This window comes from Siphateles boraxobius, unplaced genomic scaffold (assembly GCF_051911475.1).
Source record: "Siphateles boraxobius isolate OS27281-9 unplaced genomic scaffold, OSU_SipBor_1 173, whole genome shotgun sequence".
In the NCBI taxonomy this organism is placed as follows: domain Eukaryota; kingdom Metazoa; phylum Chordata; class Actinopteri; order Cypriniformes; family Leuciscidae; genus Siphateles; species Siphateles boraxobius.
The window spans coordinates 282,501-300,000 of record NW_027508781.1 but is presented as its reverse complement, the minus strand read 5'-3'; the positions used below and the strand labels follow the sequence as shown (position 1 = coordinate 300,000).

General features: G+C 40.2%; 1 protein-coding gene across 2 annotated transcripts in view; it reads left to right on the top strand.

The window, feature by feature from the left end:
* Window positions 1–17,500, top strand: part of epha10 (EPH receptor A10) — a 220,522-nt gene that overhangs the window by 93,795 nt on the left and 109,227 nt on the right. For both annotated transcript variants that reach the window (XM_077232540.1, XM_077232541.1), the window contains exon 4: window positions 14,884–15,039. In XM_077232540.1, coding sequence (XP_077088655.1) covers window positions 14,884–15,039 — 156 coding nt within the window. The remainder of the gene's footprint in view (window positions 1–14,883; window positions 15,040–17,500) is intronic.

Below are 17,500 nucleotides of genomic sequence, written 5' to 3'. Positions count from 1 at the left end.
ATCTGAATGTTTCAACAGAAATCGAGACTCATCAGACCTGGCAACATTTTTCCAGTCTTCAACTGTCCAATTTTGGTGAGCTCTTGCAAATTGTAGCCTCTTTTTCCTATTTGTAGTGGAAATGAGTGGTACCCGGTGGGGTCTTCTGCTGTTGTAGCCCATCCGCCTCAAGGTTGTGCGTGTTGTAGCGTCACAAATGCTTTGCTGCATACCTCGGTTGTAACGAGTGGTTATTTCAGTCAAAGTTGCACTTCTATCAGCTTGAATCAGTCGGCCCATTCTCCTCTGACCTCTAGCATCTACAAGGCATTTTCGCCCACAGGACTGCCGCATACTGGATGTTTTTCCCTTTTCACACCATTCTTTGTAAACCCTAGAAAAAAGTTCTGCGTGAAAATCTCAGTAACTGAGCAGATTGTGAAATACTCAGACCGGCCCATCTGGCACCAATAACCATGCCACACTCAAAATTTCTTAAATCACCTTTCTTTCCCATTCTGACATTCAGTTTGGAGTTCAGGAGATTGTCTTGACCAGGACCACACCCCTAAATGCATTGAAGCAACTGCCATGTGATTGGTTGATTAGATAACTTAAATTATGAGAAATTGAACAAGTGTTCCTAATAATCCTTTAGGTGAGTGTATATTCACATAGAAAACAGATGATTTACATTGGAATAATATTTCACTGTTTTTACTGTATTTACTTCGATCAAATAAATGCAGCCTTGGTGAGCAGAAGACACAACAATCTTACTGACCCCAAACTTTTAAACGGTGGTTTATATCATTTTAATTCACATTCAAGAGTTATTAAAGATATTATTTCTTTGGGAGAGCCAGTGGAGCGTTGAGTTCCTCAGGAACATCTTCCTCTCTGTGTGAGTCTGAAGTTTGACGGAGAGTTTTCTAACACCGGTGGGACTTCGCTCATAAGTACAGTCTCACCAGCGTCAGATTCAGTGGTGTGTGTCTCCGAACGCAGCGCTTGCGTCTGAACACGCCTCTGTTTGCCTTTCTGCAGCGCTCCAGGATTTCTCCATTAAAATCCAGCTATTGATTCTTTGGGAGCGTGCAGATTCACTTGGCACAGCACCGGTTCTCGCGGCTCCGATGAAGCTCGGCAATAGGTTGCTTACACTCGCTCTCAGCAACAAAAAAGTGCTAGAGAAGGAGTGATGGAAGAGGTGACAGGCATTTTTCCTTAAAGTGTCTGCTATGATTCTCTTCTGTGTGGTTCTCTCTTTAAGCAATGCTAGTTGCTAAAAAGTCAGATCTAAAAAGTCAGATGTTTCATATTCTTTGCTTTCATTTGTCATGCATCTCCCAGCAACAGCACAAACATGAGTTTGTAATCATTTACCTAGTTGTTGTGTACAGTATATACACATACCTGCACAATCTGAGTGTAATCTGAGTGTTTAGACTGAGGCAGATCAGATTCTAATCTGATTTCAAACCATTTCAAAGATTTCAAAGTTTTATATGGTTGTGGTTTGCATCCAGTTTGTAAACATCAGATTTCTTTCATCATTTTCATCCAAATGAGTTAAAGAGACCATAAAACAACATTAACATAACTTTTTGGTTTCAATTTACTAACTTTTATCCCTCCTATTCTATGACTTGTCTGTATTCTATGACTTGAATCTACAACCATACTTTTACCAGCCTGTATCTTTAGCTCTAGTGCAGGAAAAACCCATTCCAGTCTGGGGAGGAAGCAAAATATAGAACCATATGCCAAGCTGGTGAACTTTAGAAATGTCCATACTGAATCTCTGGCGATTACAAACATCCTACACAAAGTCCATTATCCAGAGAGGTTTCGGAGGACACTTGGCTTAGTCTGGCAGGTTACAGCTCCAGCGCTTGCCAAGAGCGATGGAGACCTCAGACTGGAGCGAGACGATGGAGAGAGTGAGTGAGAAGAAAGAGAAGCACTTGAAGACCGCAGGCCAGGAGAAATCAATAGATACACCCACACACACTCCAAACCCATCTGGTGTGTGAACAACCCAACACCACCTCAGAGCTGGCGTGGAAGAGGCGAGAACACATTCTGTCCGAGTCTTTATGCACAGTTTGAGCAGTCAGTGTACTGGATATTGTACTTGAGTGTTCAGTTGCAAGTTCTTCCACTTTTTGTCAAAGGACATCATTCTAGTGACTTACAATGTCTTTAATGCACTAAGTTACAAACGCTGTTGTAGAGCAATGCCAGATGCTTTTTTCTAGTTTTGTGAAAGCAGTGTTGTAAAAATCCATATAAACGCAAGGTTGGTGTAGCATAGCGGATAAAGATGTGGGCTGGTATATGAAAGGATGTGGTTTGTCTGAAGAATCGTTGAACTGTCATCATTGTGCACTTGAACAAGACATTTTTTCCCAGGTTACTCTATGGGGAATGTCACTACAAGTATGCAGTAAAGTAGTTTGTTAGGGATTGGTAAAAACATGCAAAAGTGGACGATTTCCATCGTTCATACATTTTACTCTTGATCTATGGATATTTGATTACGCCATTATGCTTTAAAGTTTTAGGAGGCTTGCTGCACACTAAGGCTGCATCAGAATTCATATAATTCCCTACTGTATAGTAGGTGAAAGACACTCAATGACAAAAGAAGTATGTCTGAATCTACAGTACTCATAAAAGAGAAGACAAGAAGTCCCCGGATGACTGTGCTTACGATGTACACTTTACTATCCCATGATGCCATGGGAGAGGATTTATGAACGACTCATTTAATGTTTTTCAAAAAATATATATATTTTTTAGCTTTTTTGCATACTCTTTAGACTTTATACTCATGCTTTGCCTGGGCAAACAAAATGAGTTAAAAAACTGAAAATGTCATATTCTATTAAATTAATGTGGCAGCATTTTCCAGACGGCTGAAAAGAAAAGAAAAAACAATGTTCAAAACTATTCAGATTTAAACCTTTTCATGTTATTATAAATTAGATTGTAGAGTGATGCCTTTTTTTTAAGCGAGTACCTTTTTATTTTTAAATCATCTTATTAAATACACCGTATTTTCAGAATAACTGAGCGGTAAACAACCGTTGTGATAAAGCTTGATTTCACTTACAGCAACTTTACAGTCTGTTGAAGTTTATGATTCTAATAGCATTTGCCCCATAAATATGTCAAAATTTATATGATCTTAATTACATATATGGTGCATTCATGCATCACAGAGACTCATCAAGCAGCGTTGTGGCGTTTAATGTCCATCTGTGTTTCATCTGAAGGTTATCATGAGGTGCACTTGCTTGAGTGATCCTGTAATCTCAGTCTCCCCAGATGAACAGAATGAGTCAGAGCTGATGGTGGATGAGGGCTGAAATAAAAAATGCATTTGACAACCCCACAAAGAAACCATATCGAGACCCTCCAATGCCAGGCACTTTAAAACGCTGCATTAATGCAGAAGAGATGTGGATTTTTTAAGGGTAAAGTCAAACATTTCAATGAGTGCCGCTCCCTAGCTTTTCCCATTCCTTTAGTGTCTGTGTACAGTATGTCTCTCACTGTAAACGCTTGTTTGGTTCTTTGTGTTACTCCTCCTCCCTGTAATCATAATCTCAGGCTTTGTCTGTCTTCTCTTCTCTCATCTTCTCTCGCTCCCCCGTTCCTCGGCGCAGCTGCACCTCGAGCTCTAATTCTCATTTTCCCCATTTTAGCACTGTCTCGACTTCCCTTTCAACTTCTCCCGACAGCATCCTGTGTCTTAATTAAAATGGGGCACTCAAAAAAAGAGAAAAACTAATGAAAGAAGAAGCTGTTAATTACACAACAAGGTCACAAGCCTTTTACCTTCACAGCTTAATTGTGGCCTTGATTGTGTTTCTGCCTCATTTTTTATGCAAACGCCAGACTGACAAACTCGGTTAATTCGTGCACTTCTGGAGGGTCACACGTTTTTGTCTGCTGAGATAGTGAGTTTGTGTGATACAAATTGAACTATCTGTGTGTTTGTCATCTTATAGGCATTTTTGTTTGCTGACGCTTTGCTTTTTCCCCAGAAGCCTATTCAAGATCCTTCAGGCTGACCGTTAATTACCCTTCATGACCTCCTGCCCTGTACATCCATTCATCTTCAGCTGAGCCTCTCACTTCTCAACGAGGGTCACCCTGACCTTTAAAACCCTTTCAGTGTCCACCTATCCTTGCCATCGATCCTGTCATGTCTTCCCAAGCATTTACTCCCTTCGATTTCCAAAGGTGGACAACCCTGTTATTTTCGTGGCCAATTACATTAACGACTCTTAGGCACTAAGGTCAGAGGCGCTACAGTTTTGGATCTTTTCATAACCATGTATCTTGGCATGATCAATACCTTCACCCTCAATCCTTTCCCTTTTTTATTCCTTCCCCCTTTTTCCCCTTAGGTAGAGTAAGGTCAGAGTAAGGAATAATCTTTACAACGGAGATGAATCAGTTAAAACTAATTTTATCTGGACAATAACTTTATTCTAGATCTGCTGTAAAGCCTAAACAATCTCTGTTACTGTAATCTCCTATTATCACTGTAAAGCTGCTTTGAAACAATCTATATCGTTAAAAGCACTATATCAGTGGTTCTCAACCTTTTTTTGGGCCAGCACACACACACACACACACACACACACACACACACACACACACACACACACACACACACACACACACACACACACACACACACACACACATTTAAATGAACAAGGATGTACCGATTTTCCCTTTGACACTCCATATAAGACCAGTGGTGTCATGCCCATTCAAAGTGAGGGCACGTGCCCCCTCAGATTTTTCCTCCCTGGTCATTTTTTTGTCACAACTTTATTCCTATTATGCTCCATAATACCAGAGCCTATAACGACTAAAATGTATTCTTCTGAATGTGTAATAAATCGGTCAGCATCAGCCCGCCCCTTTTTCGTAATATGGTGTCTGTGTATATCAAATCTAGAGCACTAACGTTACATGTGTATCGCTCTAGAATCTTTGCTGTGTATGTTCAAGCATTTCACTCGTCTTCTTGAGCTGGCAATGTTTTACAGATGGTCTTGAAGTGGTAAGTGGGCAAAGCAACAAATTAGTTGAATTGAATTAGTTATCGGATGATGGTTAACCTGGAAATTTTAACTTGATCAAAAAGTTATGGATTTGATATTAGCTGCGAATTTAGAGCATTAACTTAAGTTGTGTCAGTGTAACGTTATCGATAGCTAGCCTAGTCTAACCGTAAACTAGTTGGCTAACGTTACTGCCATACAAAGCCAATAAGCCATAGTAGGTTAAATGTACACGTTACAAGTTACTAGCTTTTCTGTTAGCTCATAAATTACTCCTTACAAGTTCCTTATTTAAAATATAATAATGAGCAGTGTAACTACAGTATTTCAATTATTTTACTAAAGTAATGTTACATATTACATTTGATTTCTTTTTTACATTTCTGTCAAATATTAACCATTTTCAAATAAACGGGGTAGTGTTAACCTTATTCAGCACTGAAATCTGTCAAACTTCTTTCAAAGTCCTTCATCACATATTAATATTAAAAGAACTTAATTTCAGAGCACCACAAAGTCAGACCTCAGCACCTTTATGTACCCTTAATGTAAGATCGTTCTTAGGTCACATAGCAATTTAAAATCATAACATAAAAACGGCAATGGTACTGTTTTTAAAATCATGTGTAGTAGGCCTAAGTGTACAGTAAGTGTGTGTGTAAACATGCTTTAATGAAGTAGACTTCAGAAGCTTTTGAATTTGAGCTTACAGTTCTTTCATCAACCTGTCTTTTACATAAACTTACAAAATAGATACTTTAACTTAGTCCTCAGATAGAGGAGGGTTGCTGCGAGCTCCGTTAAGGTATTACGTTGAGGCAAGATGGCGCCAGTGTACCTGTCGGCAAGCCGTCGCCTGGCGTTTGTGTTTGTCCTTTTTATACTCTTCGGTCTATCTGCACAAGGAATCGCCACAGTCCATATATATGATCGCAAATATTTGCTTAGCATTCGGAATATTTTTCACACACACACACACACACACACACCACACCCCCCACACCACACCACCACCAAAAAAGGGCTAAATGTCTTTATTGAATGTATGCTGATTATCATTCTTTTTTAATAATAATAATAATGTGTATTATTCACATCCTTATTTTCTTATTATTATTATCATTATTATTATTATTATTAAATCTGTAACTTTTTGTATTTAAAATGTACAACATTTATGTAATGAGCGAGTACATCATGAATCCATTTTTGTCTTATCCTGAATCACTACGGTAATCCTATAATACGTGTTTATATTGGGACTATTTTAAGGGTCGCGCTACTTTCCTGTTTCCACAAGCGCGTGCGCTCCGTAGCGTCTGTCGTTGCTATGCAACCATGAACTACGCTCTCCGTGACCTGATGACGAGGAAGTATCAGCAAAGGATTAATTGATTTCTAGCCCTTGCATTAGCTTTCCTACTAGATATATTTATGGAGATGAGAAATAAAAAGCCGCCCTGTACAGTATGATCAGCTGTTCGGACCAGCTTTCCAAGTTGTTACGGAAAGGCTGGAGCTGATCGGTTGGTTTTTGTCACATGACCTGCGTCGTGCTTGCGGCATTTTGAAAAGTTCAGATGTTTTCAGCCGACCGCATTGCTTCTATTATGAGCTCTATAAATATATATATATATATATATATATATATATATATAATATAATTATATAAAGAGCTATATGATTATAGCATGTCACTAAAAGTCAAATAACAGATTTGATTTGACTGAACAGTGGCAATATTATTATCAGAGATAATAATTATGTTTCCCAGAGAGCAAAAAAGTAATCTGAAGTAGAAATGAGCCTATATATCAGTGTATATCAGTGTAAACGAAATGCAACGGTTACATATTTGACATTCAAAATGTAATTAACAGCTGCTGTACTGCGAACAGCCAGTCAGCAAACAAGAAGCATTCTTATAAATTATTTTCAACGGAGAACATTAACAGGGAAAAAGCAGAATTCTTTTTTTGAACTTTCGAATTCAAACTTTCAAAATTGATTTGAAAATTTGTGTGAGCCCTGTGCTTGATGTTTTCTGCTAATTTCTTTATCGTGGGTTGGAGAGGCGTTAGTTTCAGCCATAGTGCACCTGAGGCATGCAAGTCCAAGCGAGTGCGGTACTTAGTACTTAGGGCCTGTTATATCTATTTAGTGTTGTTTCGGGAAAAAAAAGATCACCTTGGCCAGCTGTGAGAAATGAGCAAACTGCCTCCTGCCTACAGTATACTCTAGAGATCTAGCCTGGAGGTGAGACTGTGGATAACCGCCTTGGATTTGACCAGTGACATCATTTCCTTTGAGCTTTAAGGTGACTTCATTCATATACTCAAATAAGTGTGCGAGGTACATGAAGTTGCAGTGGCTGGATGACACCTTTACCCCGAGAGCTCCATCAAACTCCTCCAGGAACTCAACGATTCTGTCAAACGGCTCACAAAAACGAGCAAGGCAGTTTCCTTTTGAGATCCAGCGGACGTCAGTTTGGAGAAGAAGCCGTTAAAAGTCTCATCGTTTTCCTGATACAGCTGTCTGTCATTCAGTGCATGGGCCTTTATTTTGTTTATTGCTTTGACTGCAACATGGAGAGACTCGTGGAGAACTGGATTGTTGCATTTGGCCACAGGGTTGTGGCGGTGCAAAACACAGTGGATTGTGAGGATATGCAATATACGGACCCTTCAGCAGAGTGGTGAACCCACAGTGCCTGCCAACTACAGCATCAGTGGCACATGCAAGGATGTTAGAGATGGGAATTGATTTCTCCTGTAGATAAGCAGAAAGCGTGTTAAAAATGGTCTGGCCCTGTGTGTCGATTTCCAGATATTTAGAAAAGAAAAATTCCTCTGCCATCTTGTGACTGTTTGAGGCCCTATAACGGACATGGGCCATCAGCAGAGCGTTGTTGCTGAAGCTGGATGGAGAGTCCCGCAGGATGGTACATAGATGCTCCTCTGTATCTGCACCCTTTTCATTTATGATGGATTTCAGCACAGTGTGGGAGCTGCTCCATCACGGTGGAGATTACCTCTTTGATGGCTGGAAGAACCAACTTTTCTCCGGTTGTGAACGGCTGTCCACATTAGCCGATCAGCAGGGAGATTTTATATGACTCTATTAGCCCACTATCATTTAGTCTGGTATTCTTAGTGAAGAGACTGCTGGTGGTTCTCCTACCGGTTTGCTCTTTTAAGGCCTGGAAGAATGGACGGTCCTTATCTGAGTCTGGGTGGATCTTCATAAGGTGCTCCTTCAGACGTGAAGGTTTCATGGCTTCATTTGAAAAAACTTGTTCACATAGTAAACACATTGGAAGCTGTGCATTGGTGGGAGAAGGTATTAAACCAGAATTAAGGTATTCAATGGAATACTGTCTGCATTTTAACTTGTTCGGCGGTGCCATTTTGCTCAATTGTTTTTATGATAGTGATAGTGTATTTGCCTGTTTAGACAGTTTATTCACGTGTTTAAAACAGTTTAATAAAGCCAACATTCAAAAACATTTTGGCAGTGTTTTTTTCTTTCTTTATCCATTTGAAAATTATTGTTAAAATATGCTATTATAAACTCAGGGGCAACAAATGAACTTCCGACTCTCTCCCACTCAAGCTAGAGATAAGATGGGCTGTCGTTGGACAGTAAAAACAACCGTAGGCTATACGGTCATTAAAGCGGTAATGTTTGCACTTAGGTTTTATTACGCATTTACGAGAGTATTGCAAGAAGCTGTTTACATTAACCTTACTTTTTCATGAAAAATTATGTTAGAATTGTAGGCCTAAATTACCTTGGTATCAGTTTGTTTTCATCAATGGTATTATTGATGAATCGCCCCCCGTTGTTCTCTGAACGCCCCCGTTGAGAACCACTACTTTATATGAATGAAGGTGAATTGACTTGACTTGACTAAACTCTCCAGGTACAGGATTGGTCTATGCTCCCCCCCCCCCCCCCCCCCCTTTATAATCTGTATTGCTACTCCCCCCCCCTCCCTCCCCTTTTCCCCTTTGGCACTAAGGTCAAATGTCATAGGTTCTACCATCACTGGATTTTCTCATAAAGGTTATCTTTTTCCATGAATCTTGGCTTGGTCCATAAGAATCCCTTTCTTTTCTTTCCTTCCTTTCTTTCCCCCTTTTTCCTTTTCTCCCTTTTTCTATCTTTACCCATTTTTCCTCTTTCCATTCCCTGCTTTTATTTATTCTGCACGGCATAATCATGTTGTTACTGTTATCGTTCCTTACCTCTACGCCATTGATCATGGAAAACGTGACCAGCCTCCAGACATCCATTTGTCTTCAAAAAATGGAAATCAATCAACAAACATGCCTCTAATCTTTTGTATTATAATTAAATTGTTGGGTTTTGCTGCTGACTAACCTGTTAAGAAGGAAACGTTTGGACTCTTTACAGCAATTTGTAATGCAAGACATTCAGATTCTCGATTGGTAGCGTCTGCAAAACTTTGAGGAATGACTTCTTTTCCACTTTACTTTATCCCTTAATGTTCAAGCTGAGCCTCACGGTCTGAAAGGGGAGAGTGAAAAAATAGGTATCCATTACCTGAGCTAACAATAAGGAGCAGTGTTTGTTTGAGGCTGCAAATGTACCCAACCTGTCGTGCTTCGATATTTCTGAGAGATGTTGCAAATTTGCCTGCATCTCATTCGCAACCCTGCTCTCATTCTCCAAACCCAGCGCCCTCATCAGTCGGACACCCTTCAGTGATTCAGAAACGAGCTTTTACTTATTTTTTCTTTTCCATTTCTCTCAATTCCTTGAGTGCCGCACCTGAAATTGCTTTGACATTCAGATGCAAACATACCCATTGACACCCGCCTGATGGGTTTGGAATGCAAATGGACAGGACTCTCTCTCCTTCCTCTGTGCTTTCCTATCTCATCCCTCTCTCCCAGCCTAATGAGGGAAAGCTGATAGCTTGCTTTCTGAGATCAGGCAGACGTGGATATAGGCGTGTTGAGATTGGGGTTTGAGGGGACAGGGGTAATGTCACTGAAAGCCTACAGGAAATCAATTTCCCCAGTGCCGTCTCCCCACTGAGAAACACTACCCTGCTGTTTTCAAGAGCAAAAGTGATGCCGACAACGCTTCTGTCTCACTCGCGCAGAAACACCTCAACACATTACTACGCTTATTTAATGTTGCATTGGCACACATCATTTTCTTTCCTCGCCTCTTTTCCCTATTCCTTCCTTCCACATTTCTTCCCCCCCCCCTCTTTGCCTACACTTTCTTCTGTCTTTCATTCCTTGCTTTTTTCTGTCCCTCTTTCTATCTTCCTTTATGCCTTTTTGCTTTTCCTTCCTGCCTGCTTTCCTTCCTTCTCTTTTCCTTTTATTACCTTCCCCACTTTTTCCTTTCTTTAAAAACTTTTCCTCTTTTTTTCCCTCCCCCCCTCTTCCTTCCATCTTTCCTTCCTTTTCTTCCATTGATTTTTTCTCTTCCTACTTTTGTTACATCTTTCCTTCCTTCCTTCCTTCCATCCTCCACTCTTTCATTGTTTCCTGCTTCCTTTGTTCCTTCCCTCCCACTTTCTCCTCTTTTCCTCTGTTCATTACCTTTGTTCATTACCTCCAACTTCCTTACCACTCACTTTTCCTTCCTTCCTTCCTTCCTTCCTTCACTTTTTCATTCCTTTCCTCCATTAATCTCTTTCCTTCCTACATTCGTTATATCTTTCTTTCCTTCCTTCCTTCCATTGATTCCTTCCTTCCTTCCTTCAGTCTCTCCATCTTTCCTTGTTTCCCACTTCTTTTGTTCCTTCCCTCCCATTTTTTCTTCTTTTCCCTTGTTTTATATTACTTTCATCTTTCTTTCCATCTGTATTTTTCATTTACTTTCTTTCTTCTGTCCTTCCTTCTCAGGTCCTTTATACCTTTTTGCTTTTCCTTCCTGCATGCCTTCCTTCTCTTCTCTTTCTTCCATCGATTTTTCCCTACTTTTGTTACACCTGTCCTTCCTTTATTCCTTATTTTCTTTGTTTCCCTCTTCATTTGTTCCTTCCCTTCCACTTTCTCTTCTTTCCCCCCCATTTCATTTTCCTTCCATCTTTCTTTCCATCTGTATTTTTCATTTCCTTTCTTCTGTCCGTTCTTCTCAATTTACTTTTCTTTTCCACCCTTTTCCCTCTTCATATCACTATGCCAAATCTCTCACACACTGTAGTTCTACCTCTGTATAACAAGGTTCCCCAGGACCTTCTGTGAGAAATTACACATGAAGTGGTCTATGATCTGTAAACGCAATGACCTGAATTCTCGAGTTCTGGTGACAGGAGATTATTGTGCACACATGTAGCGATGCCTGACTCCTCTCGGATCTGCTCAGCGTTGTGACTCTCCATCAGGGGCTCAGGCTCAGGCTCAGCTCTGGACATTTACAAATCTCCTCCATACTTGGCTAAATGGAAACCATCCATCAGAGTTGACAGAAAGCAAACAAAGCCCCAACATTAGCCGGTTGGACGCTTTTGATGATGTCATCCTCCTCTCTAAGTCTCTGGAGGTGGGTGACCTTATGTGTTTCATTGGGAAGGAAGGAAGAGCACAGTGCAAGATCTGTTGATGAAGTAAGCGTGCAAACCAACAAGGGTTGACAGATCTCTAACACAAGAAAAGTGTGAATGTACAAAAAGTCCAAGACTGTGAGCAAGGGGGATCATTGATTTGCGCCATAGCAGAGCTGTGTGTTAATAAGAGTAGTGCATTGATGAGGATTGGTCAATGGGAGTGAGTGGGAGGCTGGGATTCAAGCCCTACAAGGCAGAGTTCGGATTATTCTTGTCCTGATTAGGATTAAGGCCGAGCAGCGTTATGGCCTCTAATTCTGACTCTTGTCTGTGGTTTTTCTATTGTTCTGTTGGTAGTGATAAGCAGCACTGAATTTGAGAGTCTGAGAAGAGGAATTTGGGGGGAGAGATGGAGAAAATGGGAGAGAGTGAAAGACTGTGAAAGAGGATAAGAGTAGGATCAAAAGAAAAAAGAAGAGTGGAGGAAAATGGTGAGGTGTGTTAAGAGGATCAGAGATATCAGAATGAATGTGATGGACATTCAGAGAAAGAGTCTGTCCAGTTGTGACACCGTAAGGTCTTCTCCTTTGTCTCTCCAATTCCCTTTGAAAGGGACTCTATGTCCAGTTTAAGCGATTCATGGCTGTCATGTAAACCATAACTGGGGAAAATGTGAGTGTGGTTTTACTTGCGCAAATCTTGCTCACAGGAAGCTAGGATGTATTTATGTGATAAAAATTTACATTGGTAGGGTGTTTTATGTGGGTGGTTAGATACCCAAATCTCTATGAATTTCTGTTCCCAATTATATTTGAATTTTGCTGCTGTTACCAGACCATTGAAGGTGATTGTTTGTGACATAAAAAAAAAATTAAAAAAAATTGCTTTTGTGGCTCTGATTAATGCAGAGGCCATATCAATGTCACTGTAATCACTGTTACAGAATGCTCAGTTTTTATGGGAAAACCATGTGAGTCACCTGCGTAACTTGAACGGTTATTATAGCTCATTTAAACCCCGATGGTCTTAGTTGTCACAGGAGCTTGAAGAGCATATGATAGGCAGGACCCTTAAAATAGACCTTTCACTCCTTCATTTATGTGGATTTATTCCATTCACAAGGGATTCTTTCATAAATTGGAATTAGCAGCATTGAGGCAGTGATCTGAATATGATGACATGAATTATTGATTCCCTGACAGCTGCTTGCAAATCTAGCCTGACATTTGGAAAGAAAACGGCATGGAATTATAGGCAGAAAATAATAAAGGCCATTTGTGTCGAGACGAGAGAGGGAAAGCAAAGCAAACGTCTTTTTAGACTTATTAATATTCATTAATTCCTCCTGTCAGAGCGCCAATGAAACAATTCATTGCTCACGTTTACTGTATTACGTTCTTTATGATTTATTGATGTGTGTTCGAAGGATCTGGGTGGTTATGAAGAGTCCCTTCAGCGAAATCTGATTGGCCACACAAAGAGAGACAAAGAGTATTGTTTTTGTTTTTCTTCTTTAACTTCCACAAGCTAAAGAAATTCAACTTTTGCAATAAAATCTTTCTGCGGATATTTTTTAATCTTTCTTATTGATATTTGTTAGTCGCACTACCTGTGTTGTGGTCTGTCTTGAATTAAATGCTTCTGTTTCTATTAGTCTCATTTGTAAGTTGCTTTGGATAAAAGTACCTGCTAAATTAGAGGGTTAGGTTAGGCAGAGAATCAGGCATAAAAGGCATAAAATTAGGCAGAGAATTCCCTAAAAAATGGCTAACTTGTATATGCTGTACCTCCATATGCCGCCTCCTTTCCCTTTAGATATTTCTAAGCTTGGTTCTAGATCGTCTGTAGCCTGGCGTGAGTTTTTGCTGGATGTGCATTATAGTTCCTCATTGCAGAATAGAGGCAATCATCTCACTGGTTTATCTTAATCAACCCAGGCTGATGTCACATTAGATGGATTGATCCACATTTAGCCAGCTGGTCTGTTGTGGAGTTAGACAATTAATTTTGAGACTCTGGGAATGTGTGTGTAATGTCAGCAGATATGGGTTGTGATCTCATTCCCTTCAGTGTGTTTGGCTTTAGCTGTTTTTGCCACAGTCCTCCCAGCAGCAGTAACATACAGTCGAGTTGCAAAGACAGCAGCAAAAACAAACACAGGTCTGATAACACACATTTTATTAGAGCTGTTTGCAGGAATTAACTTGACAAGCCATGAGCTTCGCTTTCACATTTCATACACTGAGACGTGCTTGTGTTTTGATGTGTGTCTGTGTATGCGTTTTGAGTTGTGTGCTTTTATATTCCATGTTCCATTTGGCGTTTTTCCCATTGTCTATTGGATTTGGCTTGCCCCGATGGAAAACAGGTGTGTGTGTGTGTGTGTTTGTTTGCTGCTTGGGTCACTTTGTGCATGTGTGCATCTCTTTGTATCCACATGTGCATATTCGCTGCTTGTTTTTATGATCCTGTCAGTGCATTGAGGCAATGATGAAGGGATTGTATAATGACTCGAAATTAAATTGGGGGATTGGCAAATGAATGGATGGATGTTGCTGAGTGTAAGGATTTATAAATGATACTCTTAACATCCGCCTTGACAATGACCTTGGGCAATGAGCATGCAAGTATAGCACCTTTTACAGGAATCAGCGATTTGCTGGTTAGCATAACCCAGTTAGCATGACCTGGTTAGCCCCTGCTGGTAGATGCTGTAACTACACCATCTGGTTCTAAAAGGCAACTTTCTCCATTATATGCAGATTTTTATTTATCTATTATTTATTTTTTGCAAACAGACACATTGTAATTATATACTTTTTCATGTTTTAAGTTTGGTGTAGTGAACTCCAGGTGTTGTTATTATCAGTGAGATGATTGAGTTACACGTCCTTACTCTCACTACGCACTATGCAAGACTTACTTTTCTTTCCTACAGCGGCCATATTGAACATTGCGTTTCATTGTTGCACGAGTGTCTCCTCGGTTACTTTACAAATGTGAGCTTCCATCTCTTACTGTTCGTAAAGGCAACAGATAGCCCCTTAATCATGTGTAATATAAACCTCATTAGTTAGAAAGGCTTTAGTTCATGGAGGCTCAGATCTCCACTAGGGTGTTATGCTCCCGAGTGGTTCTTTCATGTTTGCTAATAAGGTCTAAAGCCATCTAACCTGTTCTGGCCTCAGGTTATAAGTGATGCCATTTTTCAGGCTTGTATCGAGTTATTCTATAAGCTCCAGGTTTTGTTGTGACGGATCTGTGTGTTTCTCTCTCCAGCCTGTCCTCCGGGCACGTATAAGATGTCTTCACGACAGCAGGAGTGTTTCCCGTGTCCAGCGAACAGCAAGTCTGAAGAAGAAGGCTCTGTGGTGTGTGTGTGTGAGGACGATCACTTCAGGACCCCACTGGACCCTCCGTCCGCACCCTGCACTCGTAAGACCCGCTTCTGTCTGCATGACAGTAGAATGTCCCGTAACCAGTTCCAATGACTGGTGCTCTTCTGGGGAAAAAATTACGTTTGTTATTTTTAGAATTTTTTTCTTCATTGGAATAGTGCGAAACTTGGTAAAGGTTTGCTGTGTGAACACACACACAAAAAAAATCATGGACATGTTTCTAACAGGTTAAATGGTCCTGAAAAAAATAGTCACACTTGAGTTTCTCGAGATCAAAAATGAGCGCATTGGAAATGAATGTGAGACGAATTTCCTCTAGTGGAAGCGTTTGGTACTGCAGCCACACACACACACACACTCTCACTGAAAGCTCATTTTTTGAGATATCAGGCTCAAATTTTGAACACAACTTGTTTAGATTTATGGCTTTGATTTTCTCACAGTTTTAGAGTAAAACATGTTTTTGAAAATTTATATTACTATATACTATATAGTATTATTATATACTGTGCATCACGTCTGTAATTACTTATTTGAAAATTCCCATAACCAGTCCCATTGCTTCTTGGTTTTAATGTTGTTTACCTTGAGGTTTAGCGATGGCAATGGCCTTGCTGTGTGATGCTGATTCACAGATATTTCATCTTTAGCAAATTCTTGACCTTTTAATTTCTCAATTTTAATTTTAAAGTCCCCCTGTAGTCAATCATTTTATCCCTAAAACTCATCTTTGATCACCAAAATTACATATTTAAATGTTTTTCCTTAAAAAAATAAAATGTCTTCATGCCTTAAAATATCTTGAATGTAACTCGACACCCTTGCCTCATTTAGTATATGAATATGAATTCTATGAATATGCAAATAAACCCTGCCTCCACTCACTCACTCACTCAGCTCAGAGATCCACTCGGACTATTTGTGACGTCAGAAACCATTGATTTCATTGATTTTTTGTGTTTTTAAGACTGTCTTTGGTTCACTGCAGTTTTACAGGGTTAGTATCTTAATTCGTGTTCTGAAGGGTTGAACAACATGAGGGTGAGTAATTACTGATAGAATTTTGGGGTGAACTATCCCTTTAAGGAGAACATACTCAGCAATGCTGTCGACTTATGAATCTACACAAGTTTTGTCTTAAAGGATATTAAAAACACCACATAGACATATAAAAAACATTAAAAGCGTGATTTTCACCACTTTAAAAGCTTCACTACAATCAGCAGTATTGAAAAGTAACATTGCCCAGATTGCTTGATTAAAGTGAATATTGTGAACAAAAAATGTTAAATATAATATTTTAATATTTCATATGCTTTAATTTGAAGCATGCAGCTTTTTGCTGGTAAAATATTTTCTCCTATTCTGCCGTAATGTGCTAGAGAATTATTATCCATTATTCTAACAATTAACCTTTAATATGTGAATTTCACTGTAAAGAAGCCTGGCACATCAGCTCAGCCAATGGTGTGAGTTTAGGGCGGGGCTAATGTGTGCCGACCAATGAAAACAATTTCCAGAAGAATCATTATTTTTTTGCAGTTCTGTTTAGTGGCTTTAGTGCCACAGAAATCACACACACACTTAACCTTTCAATTGTTGTTTGGGCAGCTGTTTATTCTGGGCTGAATGAGTCTCTGACTGCTTATGACTTTTATTTACACCGTTAATTAGTGTATTGATTAGGCTGCTGGTATATAAGGGAGAGAAAGAGCCTGTGATAGTGTTAATTATAGTGTAGATTCTACAGTCCCTCTTATGAGCACAAGCCTACTGTTTACTAGAGAGAGAGAAATGTCTATAATGCAGAAAGAGTGTAAATTGACAGAATTGAAACGAGACATGAAGTGGATTTTTTTTGCCAGTGAGCGAGTGAGCGAGTGAGCGAGTGAGTGTGTGTGAGTGAGCGTGTGAGTGAGCGTGTGAGTGAGCGTGTGAGTGAGCGTGTGAGTGAGCGTGTGAGTGAGCGTGTGAGTGAGCGTGTGAGTGAGCGTGTGAGTGAGCGTGTGAGTGAGCGTGTGAGTGAGAGAGTGAGTGAGCGTGTGAGAGAGTGAGCGAGAGAGTGAGTGAGCAAGTGAGTGTGTGTGTGTGTGAGTGTGTGAGCAAGTGAGTGTGTGTGTGTGAGCAAGTGAGTGTGTGTGAGTGAGTGAGTGAGTGAGCGAGTGAGCGTGTGAGTGAGAGTGAGTGAGTGAGCAAGTGTGTGAGTGTGTGTGTGAGTGAGAGAGTGAGTGAGCGAGAGAGTTAGTGAGCGAGTGATTGAGTGTGTGTGTGTGTGAGCGTGTGAGTGTGTATGAGTGAGTGAGTGGGTGAGTGAGCGAGTTTGCGAGTGAGTGAGTTTGTATGCGTGTGTGAGCGAGTGAGAGAGTGTGCTAGTGTGCGAGTGAGTGAGTGAGTGAGCGAGTGAGTGAGTGAGCGAGTCTGTGAGTGAGTGAGCAAGTCTGTGAGTGAGCAAGTCTGTGAGTGAGCAAGTCTGTGAGTGAGCGAGTGAGTGAGCGAGT